The 21,611-nt window shown below is 36.8% G+C and overlaps 3 protein-coding genes across 3 annotated transcripts in view; 1 reads left to right on the top strand and 2 right to left on the bottom strand.

Moving 5' to 3' along the window:
* LOC136825268 (gamma-glutamyl hydrolase-like) overlaps positions 1-7,107 on the bottom strand; it is a 29,489-nt gene extending 22,382 nt beyond the window's left edge. The window contains exons 1-6 of the mRNA XM_067081324.1: positions 6,942-7,107; positions 5,623-5,749; positions 5,343-5,393; positions 4,234-4,312; positions 3,954-4,104; positions 3,475-3,581 (exon numbers count right to left, since the gene is read on the bottom strand). Of these exons, the coding sequence (XP_066937425.1) occupies positions 3,475-3,581; positions 3,954-4,104; positions 4,234-4,312; positions 5,343-5,393; positions 5,623-5,749; positions 6,942-7,059 (633 nt within the window). The 5' untranslated portion in view covers positions 7,060-7,107. The remainder of the gene's footprint in view (positions 1-3,474; positions 3,582-3,953; positions 4,105-4,233; positions 4,313-5,342; positions 5,394-5,622; positions 5,750-6,941) is intronic.
* Positions 7,108-7,293: 186 nt separating this feature from the next.
* On the top strand, positions 7,294-13,467 carry LOC136825102 (serine-rich adhesin for platelets-like). The gene is made up of 12 exons (XM_067081145.1): positions 7,294-7,388; positions 8,826-8,954; positions 9,186-9,343; positions 9,454-9,672; positions 10,263-10,421; positions 10,504-10,662; positions 10,908-11,093; positions 11,465-11,803; positions 11,886-12,134; positions 12,636-12,734; positions 12,863-13,082; positions 13,359-13,467. The coding sequence occupies exons 1-12, from the start codon at positions 7,294-7,296 to the stop codon at positions 13,465-13,467; spliced, it is 2,121 nt and encodes a 706-aa protein (XP_066937246.1).
* An 856-nt stretch (positions 13,468-14,323) lies between these two features.
* Positions 14,324-21,611, bottom strand: part of LOC136825266 (cartilage acidic protein 1-like) — a 78,827-nt gene continuing 71,539 nt past the window's right edge. The window contains exon 15 of the mRNA XM_067081323.1: positions 14,324-14,891. Within this exon, the coding sequence (XP_066937424.1) occupies positions 14,583-14,891 (309 nt within the window). The 3' untranslated portion in view covers positions 14,324-14,582. The remainder of the gene's footprint in view (positions 14,892-21,611) is intronic.

Raw genomic sequence — 21,611 nt, 5'->3', positions numbered from 1 at the left:
ACTAACCTTGACAGACCTGATTATTTTAGTGATTATTCCTTTATCATTATTTAACATTCGTCTCGTGTGTTTCTTTGTCTTAGTAAACTAGGTGAACTTTGATTTTTAATGGAGCTGGTTCCTTTCTTTGGCAGAATGTTTCAATGGAACCATGGATAAATTAGGGTGGTCAAGCATCTGCATTGACATGCGCATAACAAAGCCACAGTGGGAAGTGGTCATTTAAAAAGGAACTGTGACTTAAGGACTTATGGTTACATGGAGACTTACTGGGGCAGAGAATGAAATGGGAAAGAATCCCATTTATAATTTTGGTGTTTGCTAGGATGTTTTGTTGGGGAGATATTTATTTATCATATACATTCCTTTTTGTGCTTTTAGTATTTTCTTTTCTTATTTACCACGTTTTTAACTTGTCGTTTGTTAGCTTTATAGAGTAAACTATTTTTGGTAAGGTTAGGTTTGATTTCCACATCGCAGATAAACAGGAGCAGAGAGAGAGAGAGAGAGAGAGAGAGAGAGAGAGAGAGAGAGAGAGAGACGATCTATCGAGGGTCGACGCTACCAGGTGGACCAACACCTGCGACTTTGGCAGGTAAGTGCAAAACAAGGTTGTATGGGTTTTTTTCATACAATATATATATATATATATATATATATATATATATATATATATATATATATATATATATATTCGAAACCAGTCAGGACCTATACCCTGTCTCTTCTTTTTCACACATATATATATATATATATATATATATATATATATATATATATATATATATATATATATATATATATATATATAATATACAAACGTCCTTTAATATTCGCTCTACCTCGGAAATAATATATTTTCATATATGTTACCGAAGGAATTTTTAGTTGATAATAAGTTAGTATAATTTGACAGAACTTAGGACTACAGTGGACGCATTAACCCACGCCGCCAGCAAGTGGGTTAATGCGCCCACTGTAGTCCTGAGTTCTTGTCCTTCGCTCTTAACTTTTATCAACTAAAATGTGGTAACATATATGAAAATATATTATAGGTAGAGCAAATTGATATATAGCTTACTGATTGTATATGAATCACGGTGATGTGATAAAAGTCATATATATATATATATATATATATATATATATATATATATATATATATATATATATATTTACGTTTTTCCTGGCGATTTAGTTTGAAATATTCTCTGTGAGACAGGTAGCAACAATTTAAGGTAATTTAGCCTTGTGATTCTGACTTCTGTCGCTCCAGGAAAACGTAAAAAGAGGAAAACAAGGGGGAATTTCATATGAGCGTAGGGCTCTTGTTACGGAGGGAAATATTACGTAAAACATGTGGGCAAATTTAAAGGAGTGTATTTACATAAATGACATTAGTACGGGAAAGAGGAACATAAGTAGATTATTGATCCTGAAGGGGATTCTATGGGATGAATGAAACTGGGGATTCCAGACACAGTCCAAGAAGCTTCCACGAAATAGGGTCCCTCTGAAATGAGAGATATGCACATTATACGCCAGTAATGAAAATAGACAAAAGAATAATGAATTCGAAGCTGGAGGGTGCCAAAGGGCTTCCACGATATATTAATGATAGCTAAGCACTGCCGACACTCGAAGAGCACGGACATTTGACAAGAGATTCGGTGATTACTGGCTCACAATTTAAGTAAATATTACGAGACAAAAGCGTGACTGAATGGAGGTCTTCCAGGGCACATTACCAGGAACACAGGTTCCAGCGTGAAAAGGGGTCCGTGGATGACTTGCGATTTCCGAGAGTTTCTTCATGTGTTAGGATGCGGGGCTTCACGTAAAAGGGCAATGCGTGGAATTTCACGAAGGGCCGGGCAATGGTATGTGGGCATCCAGCAGGTCAACGGTGGAGCGAGCACGGCCTTGGCGGTCGAAGGGACGAGGAGAAAGTATACTTTGAAAAGGGCCACGTGGTTAGCTAAGGGCACTGCCAGGGGCAGGTGGCTTGGACTTCTTCACTCCCTGTCCCGTGCACGTGTGAGGCCGGACCTCGGTTTGGTTTCTGCTTTTATCTCCTCCTATGGGGCCGGGGGCACTTCCAGCATATGGGGTTGAATCATTTCCAGCTGATGCCCGCAGGGGGAGTTTTGCCTGTAAGAAAACGACAGGACAGAAATCACTTTTGCCCGAAGAAAGATCTGCTTAAAGGGAGTGGCCTTAATCCGTCTTAAACCCTTGTATTCTGACCTTTGCGGGAAGTCTCGATAGACAGATGTGTCTATCGATCGAGCAGCTTGCAGTAAATGAAAACAACAGAACAAACAACAACAACAAAAAAGGGGGAGGCAACTAGTGACACTAATCATATATATATATATATATATATATATATATATATATATATATATATATATATATATATATATATATATATATATATATATATATATATATCACACATTCACAACTATCATTTCGACTTTTATCCATCATTGACGTAAGGACTGATACATAGTGTTAGAAGTCACAAATATATATACTAAGAAACAGTACTGACGAACATACACAACCGTTTGAGACCACAGATCCACCCACAGGCCGGTGTCAAGGTGGGAGTGGCCTTCAAAACTCATTTGGCTAAAAATCACAATATACTCTCAAGGGACAATACTGATAAACATACCGACCACAGGAGACTACAGATCCACACCTGACAGGTTTATCAGTATTGTCCCCTGAGAATATGGTGATTTTTAGCCAAATGAGTTTTGAATAATACCTTGACATCGGCCTGTAGGTAATCTGTAATCTAAAATACAAGATTGTCATGTCAGTAGTGTTTCTGTAGTACAATATATTTGTGACTTCTAATTGTGTCAGTCGACAGTCAATGGCTTGATATAAAGTCGAAACCAATTAACCTGTCTCTTATTTTTCACCTGTGGTAATGTGTGATACATGAATCATGTACAAAAGTGATTATAATCACACACACATTATATATATATAGTGATATATATATATATATATATATATATATATATATATATATATATATATATATATATATATATATATATATATATATATATATATATATATATATATATACATATACATATATAACCTGGAATTTAATAGCATTCTTTGCAAACTATCATTTTACATTTTTTTCATCATGTAAACTTCAAAGGCAACCGTATATGATTATATAATTGTTTTTCATGCCCTTCACACAGGCAACACAACCATCTTTTCCCACTTAATGAGCAGGTAAACAGGTGAGCACCTGCTTCTCTCCCAGGAGGACACAAAACCCACTCCAGATAAAGGAAGACCTCTCACAACATAATAATAATAATAATAATAATAATAATAATAATAATAATAAATACAAGATTGTCATGGAACATAGACTAATATAATAACTCTGATTAGCGTGACAGAACAGAGTCAGTAAGACAATTAACTTACCTCTGGGGTTGAACAATGCTCGTGGAAATTGACTGTAGTGTTCTGAAATTCTAGGAAGTATTTGATTCTCTCAGGCATTTCACGAAATATGCGAGAATGCTCGTGATCTGTGGAAAACATTATTATTATTATTATTATTCATAAATATTTAAAGCATGAGACACTAAAATGGTGAAGCAGTTGTGTTCAATATATATATATATATATATATATATATATATATATATATATATATATATATATATATATATATATATATATATATATATATATATATATTGACACTTACACTGCCGTGCATCTCTTCACTATTATTATTATATTATTATTACACCATATATATACAGTAAGGACTTGTGATATTAACAAAAGCCACTGCTTTTTAACACCTCAAAATAAAAGACAAGCAGTGAAAGGGCTGTGCAGAAACATCAGCCTAAAAAGAAGTAGTTTTAGTGGTAGAAGCACCGTGACTTTACCTGGCTGCAAGGTGAGAGAATCGGCTTTATTCTCTGCCAGGCAACTGGTCATCCAGTCAGTCTGGTTACCAGCCAAGTACAGGATCATCTCCTGACCGAGACACGTTCCCCAGACAGGCAGGTGAATTCCCTCATCGTAAGCTTTCACTGCCTGAAAGGAACGTATGAGTATCTCTGTACACAGACTCAGTATGTGAGAAAGAATGAAATTTTTATTATTATTCATACTACTGCTTAAGGAAAAAGGGAATAAAACTACAGTGAGTAATATGAGACTCACGAGTTCATAAAGCTTTTGTCCTGCGGCGCCATAGCCACTCGAGTTGGTCATAGAGACGTCTCCTCCGGGAAATAGGATTCTGGGGAGGTAAATAATAATAATAATAATAATAATAATAATAATAATAATAATAATAATAATAATAATAATAATAATAATAATTTAAATGTTTCTCCAGTTATCAATAATAATATTAGCAATAACTTTACAGGAGAAACAACCATTATTCTTGTTAATATCATCACATATTGAGAAGAAAGGGTGAGCATTTGTAAAGCTCTATGAAGCTCTGTTCAAACAAGATAAGGGGCATTTGCAGACCTCATACCTCTGCCGGGGTGAAACTACAAATAGCTACATGGAAGACCACAAACGAACTCTATTATAGTTGAAGTGGAAACATAACCTCCTTTCTGACTTTCTTCGCAGAGGTAATGAAAACATCTGGTTACCAAAATTGATGGTATTGGTGCACAGGATTTTGTCTTTTCAAGTCTTTATCTCCCAGTGAGGTCCCTTTTCCGCCGAAAAACTACCCACAATCTACTCGCTCGTTGGTAGTCTCGAAGCCCACCTTGGGACAAATTACTGTAAAAATCCTCACAATTTTGTGCAAAATTCTGCGAACAAACATACACAAAAACTGCAACAGCTGGGTTTAAAGGATGAAAGACCATATGAGTAAGTGAAATAGAAAGTGCGGTCAGAATCCCATTCTGAAGTCTTTCAATTTCAACATTACATCCTCAAATTTCACCTCTGGAGTTATTCTCAAATCCCTATGAACCATTTCAACTCTTGATTCATTAAAGTGCACTTCTCGATTGCCCTCAAAATTTAACAGCTCGTCACTGCAGTCAATATTATTGCGTTCTCTTCCGACGGCAACTTTTTTTTTTCTTTGGACATTTTATCCTGAGATCCACTGGCCCATCAACTACCATATCTGCATTCATTCAGATCATCCTGCCTCAGTGATGATGTCTGCTCTTGTTTAGAGAGGGTCATGTGAACTAATTCGGAAAACATAGGGTGACAGGGGATTACATCACCTGCACAAGATAATATACCGCAACGACTGGACAAAGGAAATAAACACACTGACTAACCCGTTCACTGACGACGCGATGTTCTCATAATAGGAGTTGTTCTGGTTAATGCTGCAAAGAAAAGAAAAGATCCTTTTGAAACTGGTAATGTTTTCGAAGTTCATACTATTTAAATGTGTCCTAATCTCTCTACTGTAATTATTACTATTAAATTTATGTAATCCTGAAGATTTTCACTGCATAGGACTCTAAAAAATGCACTACAGAAGACTTGTGTAGCTCGTAACATGACACTTACCCTAAAAAAATAATAAAAAAAGAATATTTTCACGAAACTCACAATATCGGAACCACCCTGGCTCCAGCACTCTCTACGAACTTGACGTAGCAGGCATCGATGAAAGATGTGTAGTTTTTATCTGGCAACAATTCCAGCAGGTCTTCCGGAGGCTCTTGGCTGAGAATGCCTGCGGGGAAAGTTCACATTTGTCTGCTGGCTTATTGGCATGAATGGATGTGGAATATAAAATCTGGTGCCAAAGGAAAAGTAGCTGTCACTAAGAAACAATGCTGAGGTCATTCAGTCAAAGGCTGGAAGGGAAAGCCTAAGGACGGGACGCTACAAAAGAGTTAAAGGTTTGAAAGGTGTAACTTACAGGGGGAAAACTCTTCTCCAGTTTCCTTTTTTTGCACTAAGTTTTCAAATTTGCAGGTATGGTGTTCATTATGAGGAAGAAGAGGGAAATATCAGAAGAAAGAACAATCTCACTTGATTAAAAGGAACAAAAAAATAATAAATAAAAGTCACTACATTAATAACAATCTACTTAGAATCTACTTTAATCTTAGCGAAGGCCCCCTTTACTTCGAAGGAGAAACTTACTATTTCATTCTTTTAATTTTCTCAAAAACTCTTTTGGATTCTCCTTGAGATCCTTTGCTGCTTACATTCAAGCTCCTAGAGCATGTTGCAAATCACTAAACCTTATTTTGTGGGAAGAAGTTGCTAGCCCCACGCCCTAAACCATTGGAATGGAATGGAAGATAGAATTAAGGCCAAAGGCCAAGCGCTTGGGCCTATGAGGTCATTCAGTGCTGAAACGGAAACTGACAGTAAAAAGGTCTGAAATGTGGAATAAGAGGAAAACCCGCAGTTGTACCATGAAACAAATATTAGGAGAGGGTGGAAAGATACAAGAAAAAATTAGATGGTTGCTGGTTCTTATATGTGGGCCATAATTAACTGGTAAAGAAAGCTGTGGTCAAGATATTGATTTAGAACCATTTCTCATTTCTTCTAAATTAAATACTATTATCGTCTATTGGCTCCCAGGCCTTATTGTGATCCACTAGAATCCATTACTTCCGGACACGCAACAATTCAGTACATGTATGAATATTAAAATGTGGATAATTGTTCATGTATACAAAGAGCATCTTCACAGATATTAACTCTACCTGGGGCCTAGTTCTCTTCTAAACACCGCCCCCCAACAACCAGCCATCCCGAAGAGTTATCCAAATACGAAGGAATTCGGTATATGAACGTTAGTGGAAACAAACACGAGCATACCTGAAATACGTGGTGCAGATCTTACAAGAAAATTGCTTCTCCTTGTCATAATCTTATCTTACCCAAGGTCTAGACCTTGATCTTACCTATGATTGGTCGTAAATTAGTGTTAGAGTCTCCGCAGGATTCCTCAAAGCAGACGGATATCAAAAGCAGAGGAAGAAGAAGAAGATGACGAAGAAGACGAAAACCTTTGGAACTCATTGCCGTGACACTGCTAGACACACAACTGGCAGACACCGCAGGGGTTTTTATACCTTTCGCGTCCGGTGTTCGAATCAAGGATACACTTGTTGATAACAGTCAATGGTTGCCAGAAACGGGAGAATTCATCGATCTCAATCAGTTGCCATATGCAAGACGGCAGTAAGAGGTTGTCTAACAGAAAGAAGGCGGTTGGATGATAGAATTTAGGCCAAAAGCCAAGCGCTGGAACCTATGAGGTCATTCAGTGCTGAAAAGGGAAGCTCACAGTTAGGTGGTTTGACAGGTGTAACAGGAGGAAAACCTCACAGTTGCACTATGGAGCAATTGTTAGAGAGGGTGGAAGGTCAGATGGAAGAAAGCGAATATGAATTGAGGTACAGTAAAAGGAATGAAAGAGGTCGCAGCTGGGGGCCGAAAGGACGCTGCAAAGAACTTTTAGTAATGTCTACAGTGCACCACACGAGTTGCTCTGACGGCACTACCCCACTACGGGTGAAAGAAGACGGTTACCAAAGGAGCTACATTTAAACAGCCTCAGAGTAGTGTGATTCATGTTTTTCTTTACATTTCAGCTCTCATTTTTTTTGTCCATTGTAGAATCACTTAAGATAAATGGAAAACGTGGATTTAAAACTGGAATTAATAAATTTTCCAAAAGGCATTTGAATTTATTCTAAATGCCTCTAACAAATAAGAGCAGAGTCACTGAGATTTTGGGTGATACCAGACGAAAAAGGCTTGAGTGTTTACAGAAGAAGAAGAAGAAGAAGAAGAAGAAGAAGAATAGAGTCAAAAGAAGGCGTTCTTCCTTTGCAAGGGGGGAGGAGGAAGGAGAGACCGTTGCCCTTCTCACACTGATCATACCAGATTCCACTCTAGATGAAAGTGGGCCACTGGGGATTCGGTTGATTCCGCAACCTTTTTACAATCCGACGACTGAATCTTGCACCATTTCAGTATTTGAAGCACTCTATGTGTATGTGTTTGAGCAGCCAACTGTTACGTTAGGATTTGAAATATGACCAATTATCTAGTGACGCACTCCAAGAAGAATGGAATTAGAAAATGGAAGCTGATGATATGTACAGTTATTTGGGATGTAATGGATGATGTAGGAAGGGAAAGAAGGCGAATCACAAAATTGGTGAGGCCGGGAACATAGCATGACATGCATAAGATTTGGAACATATGAGTAAGGCATCTAAAAACCAAAGTGAATTGTGGATTTTAAATGTAAATGAATGTAAAAAAAAAAAAAGCTTGGAGCTTTGGTGATGAATTATTTACGTAGTATGTGTCATGAAAAACGAATTTATGCAGGGATAAGTAGAAACAATGAACAAATTATTGTAGATGAAAAGATAAGTCAGGGTGTTTTAAGATGGCCTGCTCATGTCAAGGAATGGAGAACAAAATGTTGGTAACGAAGAGAGAGAGAGAGAGAGAGAGAGAGAGAGAGAGAGAGAGAGAGAGAGAGAGAGAGAGAGAGAGAGAGAGAGTCTTTTTAGAAGAGTTTGAATCTCTATCTTACTTTGTTTGGAGAACATGAAGTTGTAGTCGAGGTATTACCTTTCTTCCTTTGGAGAACATGAAACTGTAGTTGAGCTAGGTGATTTAAATGCAAATGTAGGCAACCATGAAGATGGCCTTTTGGACAGATTTGGAGTTCCTGGAGTGAATGAGACTGGAGGGTGTCATTTCATCTGCAGGGTCTATTTCTTAGATTGCTATACTTTTTTATGGTATACCTATATCTACTGCAGTTTTTATGGTATGCCTGTATCTACTGTAGTTTTGGATGGTATACATGCATCTACTGCAGTTTTGGATGGTATGCCTATATCTAATGCAGTTTTGAATAGGATGCCTGTATCTACTGCAATTTTTGGGTGGTAGGCCTATATGTACTGGAATTTTGGATGGTATGCCTGGAACTATTGCAGTTTTGGTTGGTATGCCTGTATCTTCTGCAGTTTTGGATGGTATGACTGTATCTACTGGAGTTTTTGGGTGGTATGCCTATATCTACTGGAATTTTGGATGGTATACCTACATCTACTGCATTTTGGATGGTATGCCTATATCTACTGCAGTTTTGGATGGTATGCCTGTATGTATTGCAGTTTTGGATGGTATCCTATATCTTCTGCAGTTTTGGATGGCATGTCTATATCTACTGCAGTTCTGGATGGTGTGTCTATATCTTCTGCAGTTTTGGATGGTATGCCTGTATCTACTGCAGTTTGGGATGGTATGCCTGTATCTACTGCAGTGTTTTATGGTATGCCATATCTACTGCACTTTTGGATGGTATGCCTATACCTACAGTAGTTTTGGATGGTATGCCTACATCTACTCCAGTTTTGGACGGTGTGTCTTTATCTTCTGCAGTTTTGGATCGTATGCCTTCATCTACCGCAGTTTTGGATGGTGTGTCTTTATCTTCTGCAGTTTTGGATTGCATGCCTTCATCTACCGCAGTTTTGGATAGTGTGTCTGTATCTTCTGCAGTTTTGGATGGTATGCCTTTATCTACCGCAGTTTTGGATGGTATGCCTATATCTACTTCAGTTGTGGATGGTATGCCTTCATCTACTGCAGTTTTGGACAGTATGTCAATATCTACTGCAGTTTTGGATGGATGTCAATATTTACTGCAGTTTTGGATGGTATGCCTATATCTACTTCAGTTTTGGATGGTATGCCTTCATCTACTGCAGTTTTGGACGGTATGTCAATATCTACTGCAGTTTTGGATGGACGTCAATATTTACTGCAGTTTTGGATGGTATGCCTATATCTACTTCAGTTTTGGATGGTATGCCTTCATCTACTGCAGTTTTGGACGGTATGTCAATATCTACTGCAGTTTTGGATGGATGTCAATATTTACTGCAGTTTTGGATGGTATGCCTATATCTACTTCAGTTTTTGATGGTATGCTTGTATCTACTGCAGTTTTTTATGGTATGCCATATGTACTGCAGTTTTGGATGGTATGCCTATACCTACAGCAGTTTTGGATGGTATGCCTATATCTACTACAGTTTTGGACGATATGCTTGTATCTACTGCAGTTTTTTATGGTATGCCTATATCTACTGCAATTTTTGTATGGTATGCCTCTGTACCAACTGCAGTTTAGGATGGTATGCCTATAGCTAGTGCAGTTTTGGATTGTATGTCTATATCTACTGCAGTTTTGGATGATATGCCCATATATACTGCAGTTTTGGATGGTATGCCTATATCTACTGCAGTTTTTGATAGTATGCCTATACCTAGTGCAGTTTTTGATAGTATGCCTATACCTAGTGCAGTTTTGGATGGTATGCCTTCATGTACTGCAGTTTTGGATGGTATGCCTATATCTACTGCAGTTTTGGATGGTATGCCTGTATCTGCTGCCATTTGGATGGTATGCCTATATCTACTGCACAGTTTTGGATGGAATGCCTGTATCTACTGCAGTTTTGGATGATATGTCCATATCTACTACAGTTTTGGATGATATGCCTTTATCTATTGCAGTTTTGGATGGTATGCCTGTATCTACTGCAGTTTGGGATGGTATATCAATATCTACTAAAGTTTTGGATGGTATGCATATATCTAAAGTAGTATGCCTGTAACTAATGCAGTTTTGGGTGGTATACCTGTATCTATTGCAGTTTTGGATGATATGCAGTATTGTAATTTTGGATGGTGCCTGTATCTACTGTAGTTTTGGATAGTATACTTGTATCTACTCAAGTTTTTGGGTGGTATGGTTGTATCTACTGCAGTTTTTGGGTGGTATGCCTACATCTACTGCATTTTGTATGGTATGCCTATACCTACTGCAGTTTTGGATGGTATCCCTGTATCTACTATAGTTTTAGATGGTATGCCTATATCTACTGCAGTTTTGTATGGCATGTCTATATCTCTTACAGTTTTGGATATTTCTATATCTACTGCAGTTTTGGATGGTATACCTATATCTACTGCAGTTTTGGATGGCATGCCTGTATCTACAGCAGTTTTGGATGGTATGCCTACATCTACTGTAGTATGCCTGTATCTAGTGCAGTTTTGGATGGTATGCCTGTATCTACTGCAGTTTTGGGTGGTATGCCTGTACCTACTGCAGTTTTGGATAGCATGCCTATATCTACCACAGTTTTGGATAGGACGAATTTATCTACTGCAGTTTTTGGGTTGTATGCCTATATGTACTGGAATTTTGGATGGTATGCCTGGACTACTGCAGTTTTGGATGGTATGCCTATATCCATTGCAGTTTTGGATGGTATTCTTTTATTTACTGCAGTTTTTGGGTGGTATGCCTACAATTACTGGAATTTTGAATGGTATGCCTACATCTAGTGCATTTTGAATGGTATGTCTATATCTATTGCAGTTTTGGATGGTACGCCTATATCTACTGCAGTTTTAGATGGTATGCCTATATCTACTGCAGTTTTGGATGGTATGCCTATATCTACTGCAGTTTTGGATGGTATGCCTATATCTACTGCAGTTTTAGATGGTATGCCTATATCTACTGCAGTTTTGGATGGTATGCCTATATCTACTGCAGTTTTGGATGGTATGCCTATATCTACTGCAGTTTTAGATGGTATGCCTATATCTACTGCAGTTTTAGATGGTATGCCTATATCTACTGCAGTTTTGGATGGTACGCCTATATCTACTGCAGTTTTAGATGGTATGCCTATATCTACTGCAGTTTTGGATGGTATGCCTATATCTACTGCAGTTTTGGATGGTATGCCTATATCTACTGCAGTTTTTAGATGGTATGCCTATATCTACTGCAGTTTTAGATGGTATGCCTATATCTACTGCAGTTTTAGATGGTATGCCTATATCTACTGCAGTTTTAGATGGTATGCCTATATCTACTGCAGTTTTGGATGGCATGTCCATATCTACTGCAGTTTTGGATAGTATGCATATATCTAGTGCAGTTTTGGATGGTATGCATATATCTAGTGCAGTTTTGAATGGTATGCCTATATATAGTGTAGTTTTGGAGGGTATGACTGTATCTACTGCAGTTTTGGATGGTATGCCTGTATCTACAGCAGTTTTTGGGTGGTATGCTTATACATACTGTAATTTTGGATGGTTTGACTGTGTCTCCTGTAGTTTTGGACAGTATGCCTATATCCACTGCAGTTCTAGATGGTATACCTGTATCTACTCAAGTTTTTGGGTGGTATGGCTGTACTACTGCAGTTTTTGGGTGGTATGCCTACACCTACTGCATTTTGTAAGGTATGCCTGTATCTACTACAGTTTTGGATTGTATGCCTATATATACTGCAGTTTTGGAAAGCATGCCTGTATCTACTGCAGTTTTTGGGTGGTATGCCTATACATACTGGAATTTTGGATGGTATGCCTGTATCTTCTGCAGTTTTGGATGGTATGCCTATGTCCACTGCAGTTTTGGATGGTATGATTGTATGTACTGCAGTTTTTGGGTAGTATGCCCATATCTACTGGAATTTGGATGGTATGCCTACATCCTCTGCATTTTGGATTTTGTGCCCATACTACTGCAGTTTTGGATGGTATGCCTGTATCTACTGCAGTTTTGGGTGATATGCCTATATCTACTACAATTTTGGATGGTATTTCTATATCTACTGCAGTTTTGGATGGTATGTCTATATCTACTGCAGTTTTGTATGGTGTGCCTATTTCTACTTCAGTTTTGGATGGTATCTCAATATCTACGACAGTTTTGAATGGTATGCCTATATCTACTGAAGCATGCCTGTATCTACAGCAGTTTTGGATGGTATGCCTGTATCCGCTGCCATTTTGGATGGTATGTCTATAGCTACTGCAGTTTGGATACCATGCCTGTATCTACTGCAGTTTTTGGGTGGTATGCCTATATCTACAGGAATTTTGGATGGTATGCCTGTATCTACCACAGTTTTGGATGATATGCCTATATCCACTTCAGTTCTAGATAGCATGCTTGTATCTACTGCAGTTTTTGGGTGATATGCCTGTATCTACTGTACCAGAATTTTGGATTGTATGCCTACATCTACTGCATTTTGGATGGTATACCCACATCTCCTGTAGTTTTGGATGGTATTCCTGTATTTACTGCAGTTGTGGATGGTATGCCTATATCTACTGCAGTTCTTATTATGGAGGGATCTTGGAATATATGATATGACCTCTCTATTTTGACTTTATTTTTCTGAAGATGTCTCAGCCAATGAATTTAATTTTTTCCACTTTTAATAAGGCTTTTTTCTTCTTACTAGGTATGCAAGCCTTCACGTTATCATATCTTCACTGCAAGGCTACATTACCTCATCTTTCAACACTATTCATAGTGTCCTGACTGGTTGGACATTTCATGAGAAGAGATGAGGAACAGTTAGAAAAGCAGATTTGGAAGTAGCAGGATGAAAACCTCTAGGAAGGCCCAGCAAAACATGGTAAAATTCAACAGATGATGGGAATTCAAGTAGAGTGCACATGACAATGGAGAGTGGAGAGTACTCATTGAGATCTAACCCCATAAATGAAAGAGCTATTATTAAAATGTTTATGCTGATGATGATGATGATGATGATATGAAACTTGCAGAAACTTACAACCTGCAAGACAAAACAGATGAAACAAAATGATAAATTCACTAGTGGTTTACTATCCAAAAGGTCTTGTAGTTTTAAGCACTAGATTGGCAATTGATGCTGAAAACTACATACAGTAATTAAAGAGACCATCGATGAATGGACGAACTACAATATTTTACACTAAGCACTCCCAAACATACTAACCAAACCTAATACCAAAACAGCTGAAGATGAAGTAAACATTAAATGAACGTCAAAAATGAGTTAGGAAAACTTGAGTGAAACTTACCTAATATCAGACCAAACTGAGAAATATGAGCTTTAGCAGGTGAGAGGGGGAAATCCCCATAGGACAGGGAGGTCTTATTTATCATCTAATTATCATTTCATTAGTTTCAGGGACTAATCTCCCAACTAACAGGTGATCAATAAATTTCAATGAACACTTCTGTATTAGGGTTTCTCTTTATGAACACAGATTTGAGTTTATATAAACTGCAGTCAAATCAGCCAGTTTCAGACATGGTAACCATAGGATTCTATTGACACTGGAACCACCATGTAATATCCCAAATCTTGCTCAGTTCCGATAGAGAAAAATGAAAGAAAAATTATTTTCATTCATAGTGACAAAAATAAAACAACTGTGACTTCAAAGCTTTTTAAACTTTATTTTCTACAAATTGGGAATTGTTTTGAATGTAAAAATTCATTAGAAAATAAACAAGTTATTTCAAAAACTATTCGGTATGACAACAAAACATCTGGAATAATTCCAACAGGTACAGTATTATGCTTTTTGAAGCACACTGAAAAACCACTCGGTTACTGCAGTGCACAAACTAAGCTAGACAGTCAATAAATGGATTGTGCCACTTGGGATACGCCTGGTAAATGCCAGTCCTCTTACAACTCCTGACTTGTTTTCAGTGCATCAAGACTTGACTTCAGACTTTTTCTGAGCATCCTAATGCTTGACCTAATGACTGACCTCAATGACTCTACATCTGACGCAGACTTGAGACTGTCCTTCATGGTTCTGAGACTTCTTTTCAAAACCTTGACACTAGATTCAAGATCCTCCCTTAAAGAACTGATACTGTCTGGGCTATCTTGGACATAACTAGCTTTGCTCACAGTTCTAGAATCAGAGTCACGACTACCCAAAGAAACAGACCTTTCACGAGTCTTAATGCAACTGCCATGCTGACAATCCTGATTTAAAAGGAAAATTATAAGATTTAAAGAATACACTTTGTATTTTTAATGAACTAAAATAAACCCTGAAATTTTTTATTATAAGTTCATGAACTTTGCAAAATTTTCTAAGTCATAATGATTCTGAAATACCCTTACAAAACAGTTTTAAAAAAACAATCAAGTACTTTACATTTCACAAGTAGATAAGCGAGCCACTTACAACATAATGATATGATCCCATTCAATGGAAAAGCATGAACCACAAAACAAGATGCTAAGATCATTTATATAATAAACATTTAGATTACAAAAATAACTTTGCAGAACAATATCGATGAGAAAAAAAATACCAGTTTTAAACTGCTTATTCATAGTTATAACATATTTTAACCTAAATTACAAAAATTATTTTATGTTAATGTGAGTTAATGTTAAATGTCTATCCAAGCCTCAAAGCTTTATGGGCAAGCACTTTGAGTAAGTCTGCAATTAGCCACATTCTATAGCTCATTAGTAAGTGGATTAAAATTCTAGCAAATGAAATTATAAATTATGGCAAAGCAAGTTTCATTCTCTTTAACCCTTCAAGATTCAGGGGAGGACAAAATCTGTCTGGCAAAGCACACTCTGACCGATATTACACATAACAATGTTTTCTTTGCTAAGAAATTCACCTCCTCATGGAAAACATTTTGTGTAACAAAATTCCACAATTATATAGCATAGTAAACTGTTTTCATGGTAATAGAGTTTACTATATAAATATGGATTTTTATTACACAAACAGTTTTCTTTTTTTGGTGCCACTTTGAAGTGAATATCCATACTATACTCATTCCTTTAAACTGGAAAAATCCAAAAAGAGAAGGTATGAACAACACAAAGTTCTCCTAAAATTTTTTTTGGTGGGGTGACATCACCTGAACCTTAAAGGGTTCAGATGATGATGAATGTTAATGACTTTACATTAATGATATCATAGCCTATACCTAAAAGTACTGTTTCCTAATTTTCAAAATTACCTTGGGAAATTACAAACTCTTTACAATTACATACAGTACTGCAATAAATATAAAAATAGAATACATAACTACAGGAACAAGCTAAAACTCATTTATCATCTTTGGTTATCATGTACCTAATACAATAGAAATCTGATTATTTGGCAGCTAATTCCTCATAAACCATGATAATTTGGTAACTTTTTTTCCCAGATAAATCCCATTCCAAAATTTGTTTATTATGAATAATGAAGGCAAGGTTGTTTGCATGAAAAGCTGGGTGCCTTGGCCTGTTCACTTCCATCCAACTTTCGAGAAGATACTGCCTAGTCATTCTATGCAAGTGATGTCACAGCAGGGAGGCTTTGTTCCTCCAATAAGGCCCAATACTCCTGTATCAGAGAGAGAGAGAGATGAAGTAGGCAATTAAATGGATGTCATTTTCATGGAACTCAGAAGAGAGCTCTCTCTTTTGCAACTGAAAGAGAGAATGATGCAAATCTTGGAAACAAGCTCCTGGTGTAGTAGGCATTCATTGTATTGCTATCCATATTGATTTCAGGTGGCAGTTCCAAACTGTCAGCAAAATTAGTCTATGAATAATGCGAGCATTATTCAACTTTTGCTTTCTGGAATGATCTAAAAAATTCGTAAATGTACCATGAAAGTGAAGTGGTCTCAAGGGGTACTACCAATCCCTGATATAATAGAATTATCATTGGAACAAGTGGTTTGCTTCACCACATATCAAAGGTAAGACCATTTCAGGTTCTATCATAAACATGTGATGGATGGACACACCACCTTGGGGGTTAACAACTCTCTGGCACTAGAGACAAGAAGGTCATGATGAAGACGAAAAGAGGAAGAACAACAACTGAATTAGAACTGCACTCACGTTGAGAGGTGTTCCCAATTTAACAGCTCAAGAGTTATGCACTACACCATCACAAATAGGAACTTCCATGAGAGGAAAGCAGCATCTTTTAAGCAGGCCACCATCTATGACTTGTTTAGGTAAGGTACTAATAGAACTTCTGCCTACTCTTCTATCACTCTCTTCCCATCATCTGCAACAATCTTTGAACCTCCTTTGAGTCTGTACAACTTAATATCAGAGCCATATGTCACTGCATAAAGCTGGATGACCCTGGTCAAGCCCTTGTACACTAATAATCCTTAACCTTTGGAAGCTAACAACCCCAAGCTTTTCAATGCTGATGTCCTTGAGGCTTGGTGGTTTCTTGATCCAGCACCAGAGGAGCTTGTAGCACAGCCCTCTATTGCTCTAGATCCCCACTGTAGCCTTAGGCCTCCTAGCATCTTTTATGACAAGTGAACTCCTTGGTGTTTATTTGTACAGGTATTGTGGAATGCTGTCAAAAGTGGTTAAGGTGTATTTTTATATACTTTACATTTTTTAAAAAGAATATACATTCAGCCATAATGTTAGTAGCAACACAAGTACTTACAAGTAGAAATTACTTCAAGTTGACCGACAAAATATTTCAGGAAATGAGAGGACAGACAACCTAATTATTCATAATTTTTTTACCACTGGGAATGGGTTCCATTCCAAGGATGCCAAACAATCAGATCTCTGCTGTACCTACTACAGTACACAAACATACGAAATGAACCTGCTGTCTCTTATATGGATGTAACTGCAGTAAAGCAAAAGCAGCTTTGATTCATTAATATATGACAATACAGGCTTTGTGGAAACAGTCACGTACATGAGTTACTATACTCGAACACTTCTGCCTTGATTATTTTGCAAAGTAAATGACTAGAACTTATAGCTTGAGGAAAATGCTATTCCATGTAAAATAATGCAGTTTAAATTTGTAAATCAGAAAAAATATGTTTTAAAATTTTAAAAACTTTCATTAAAAAGTGAATACATCCTAGTTAACAATACACCATTTGTGCTGGCTACGCTAATTCTCATTGTTGTACTACAATATACAATGCTGAATTTTTATGTAAGAAGCACAACTGATCTTGTCATCCAATACATCACTCATTTATGACCAAACTTGTGGTCTCTAATGTCCCAGACACTGCACTCGACTGTGTAACAGACAGAGGGAGAGACAGAAGATCATTAGTAGTGCAGTGCATGTGCTTTCTGGGGTGGGAAAGTATGCATACTTGACGTACAAGGATGCCAGAGGCCCCCTTTCCTGAAGAAACAATCAATAGGCCACCGTTTCCTTCCAGAAAGAGATTTACTGCATGAACAAGTTCATACAAACTCAACCACTGAAAATGGAATTAGGGAAGGAGCCAATTATGATGCCAGCTGTGACTACATCACTGTTGAAGAAGAAGGATGGCACACCTGTGGCAACCAGCCTTGGATATAGAATCTATGCAGAAGATTGTCATGCAGAGCACAAAAAATGTTAGGTTTCCTTACGTTTACCATAACCAATGTTCAATTTAGCCTTGGTCAGGGACACAAAATTAACCCTGATGTTGAACATCTTCTCTTGGCTTTCTTCAACAAATCCTCAAGAGAGCACTTAAGAAGGAAACTCAATGATGACATGGGAGAGTTAATATGGGACATTCTCTCAGACAAAGCAGGTGAATTCCCTGCAGAAAAATGCTTGTTGCACATTTATGGGCTCTGTGCAGAATCCTGTCCTGCTGAAGACAATAGTAGGAGGTCACACTGCCCTTCATGAAGTTGGGCTACAAATCAGTCTGTCAAAGGGAAAGAGATTCTGCTGCTGATCTGTAGATTAAGCTGAAGACCCCAAAGGTGATAATACACACGTTTGTGGCAGCACTCTTGACTTATCTCATTGTAAGCAGAATTACTGACAGTTAACACATCCTCACAACAACACCAACAATCCAAGGAGACAAGAATTGAAAAAGAAAAATTATTTACTAAGGCTTTAGTAAATATTCCACTTTTATCACTTACATGAAAACAATAAGAGAACGAATTAGATGAGGGAGAAATACATGGATCATTGACCCAGGATTCTGCAGAGGAGGGCAAGATCTAGCGAACTTTGTGCAGATGTTAACAGCTATGAACACAAGAAATGTGAGGAGGTGATTGATAGTTACCAAGTGGTAAATATGCTATGCTTCCAAGTGGTAAATATGCTATGCTTCTATTGAATTGGAGTACTTCTGTCTGTTAAACAAATGAGTGAAGTGTTTTGGGATGGACAAAGACCAAGAATGTAGGAAATACAATTGAAATATTGTAATTATACAATTACAAACATTAGGAAGGAGAATTTCTGACGTATACATAACTTTATTTCGCATTTAGTGAACATTTTGAAAACCTTTGATGCAAAGCTTTTGTTCTGTAAAACTGAGTAAAAATATCATTATAACTGCCATTGTACAGTAATCAAATTGCTATAAAAACTCCTATTTATACACCATGACAGAGAAGGATAACACTATGGAGTATCATGGTTGAAAGATTTCTCTTTGTTACTCCAAAAGATTAACATCAGTTTTAACACTGCTGAGGAAATAAGGAAATTATCAACAAAAACAGTGTGCAAGTAGACTTTACCAAAGTAAATGTGTGCAATATAAATCACATAACCCTATATGTTACAAAATAAACAATAGCAGATTAGCCACTAAGAACATGGCAACATCAAATATTTCCAGACCACGATTAGTGGCTGCCTCAGCATTCTGGAATGAAAAAAAAGGAAAGAAATGCACCTGTTAGTTCTGAAAAATATGAATTTCAGTTTGATATTAACAAAGCTCTTAATATTTCAGCAGCAAAATCAATTCTGTAGGCACTGGTGACATGAAGACTGTTCTGTCTACTATGCAGTAGGACACGTTACATTTCATCTCTAAGCATTTTGCTCTGTAATAATGAAAAAAAGAAAGGAGCAGTGAGAGAGCAACTTAGACAGAAAGATTTTTACATTTAACAAGACGAGCAAGGCAAACTAGGGTAAAATTTTCATGTGGTGGATTACATGCATTTCCTCACTAACACAAACACATTCACAAATTTTTCCATTCATTTATTTTTGTTGCATAATTTTATGTTTGAATACTCTGTACATCAGGTAGCAAATCATGTTTTTTGCAGGAAATACTTATGAATTAAATTAACTACATATACACATATATACAGTAAACCCCCGTATTCGCGTTCGCATGATTTGCGGACTCATCTATTCGCAGATTTCTCTATGGAACATACATACACATTATTTGCGGAAAATTTGTCCATTTGCAGTATTTTCCACTGAGAAATATTCATTAATTACTGTATTTTAATATAATTTTCATGACTAAATTCACTTTTTGTGATCAAACTATTAAAATACTCAGGTACCGAGGTAATGCTCGAGTTATGATAATTCACCTTACGATAATTCGATTTTGCGATGGGTAAGCAAATAATACCAATACGACAATATATAATGTTTTTAAATTTTGCGCAGGCACAGGCACCAGCGTACAATCAGGCAGTGAGAGAGACCAAATTAAAATAGACTAACTTCTTTTCCTCCATCTCTTTATCCCCACTTCTAGTTAAAAGAGTAAAAGATAATGATAAAAGTAATGTTAGTAACGTTATACTCTTGCGTAAATGCATACAGCCATAAACAACCGAAAGAGAAACTGTTGTTTTGCTTATAACCAAATCGGATATCAACAGCCGTTTTGCTTGTATTTCAACCATCGTACGGTAGTAAACAATTACCATAGTTATGTTACAAATGATGTTATGTTACAAATGATGACATATATTTACATTATACCCTTACTCGCTATGTATAAAAGATTGGCAAGGAAATATACTGCTTAATTTAAGCTACAAGTTGTAGCCGAAGCGAGAAAACAATGTTCAAGCTGCTAATGACTATAAATTATCATGCATCGGCAACATGGATGAAACTCGACCGCAATTAAAATTGGAGAGAAAATATTTTAATCAAAACTACTAGGCATGAACGAACACATTGCCGCTATTTTTACGCCGATAAACGATAAATACGTAAAGCTCGTATTACAATGAAATGAAGTGAAAACAGCGAACGGAATCTTGATTTATTTTTTTTACACAAAACAAACATGGCCCCAAATGGCCAACGTCATTTATCATTGAAAAAACTAGTTAAATTAATTTCAAAACGAGACGTATGTAAGTTACATTTCGACTTAAAAACACTTTGTATAACGAAAAATAACCTTGCCCCATATAAATAATGTATCTAGAGATTCATTTATGCTAACTAGAAGCAAGAAAAGTGCTCTGAACTGAGTTAAATACAGCGAAATAAACTTACCACGTAATCGATTTCCAACCCAAAACACTGATCGCTACGATCGCAATTTATAATACAAAGGTAACATAAGAATATATACGATATAGTGAAGTAAAGCATAACATTTTAAAAGATCCATGGAAAAGAAGCATATTTGTTTCTTTGATGTTTGTTAATATGATATTAATATGTGAGTACAGAGTACAGTGTAATGTAGGCTAGGCTACTGTATATGTATTAGATATACCATAGTGTAGGCTAAGTTAATTCTGGTTTGTTATTCAATTTCTCTTTGTATTGAATTATCGTAAGTCACTCTGCATGAAGCTCCAGAATTACCTGATACTGAAAATTATTATATATACCGTGTATGTATAATGTATACATTATAGTGTGGGCTAGGCTACCATATATGTATACAAGGTAATGAATACCCTAGTGTAGACTAGGCT

The sequence above is a fragment of the Macrobrachium rosenbergii genome, chromosome 37 (genome assembly GCF_040412425.1).
Source record: "Macrobrachium rosenbergii isolate ZJJX-2024 chromosome 37, ASM4041242v1, whole genome shotgun sequence".
Lineage (NCBI taxonomy): Eukaryota > Metazoa > Arthropoda > Malacostraca > Decapoda > Palaemonidae > Macrobrachium > Macrobrachium rosenbergii.
This window is presented reverse-complemented; position numbering and strand designations above follow the sequence as displayed.

Bases quoted from the DNA above. Each gene is read 5' to 3' on its own strand.
- LOC136825102 (XM_067081145.1), top strand. From the start codon at position 7,294: ATGAGGTCATTCAGTGCTGAAAAGGGAAGCTCACAGTTAGGTGGTTTG. The intron at 10,422-10,503 runs GTATGCCTATAT...TCTACTGCACAG, and splicing joins ATGTACTGCAGTTTTGGATG to TTTTGGATGGAATGCCTGTA. The intron at 12,735-12,862 runs GTATGTCTATAT...CTGTATCTACAG, and splicing joins ATCTACTGCAGTTTTGGATG to CAGTTTTGGATGGTATGCCT.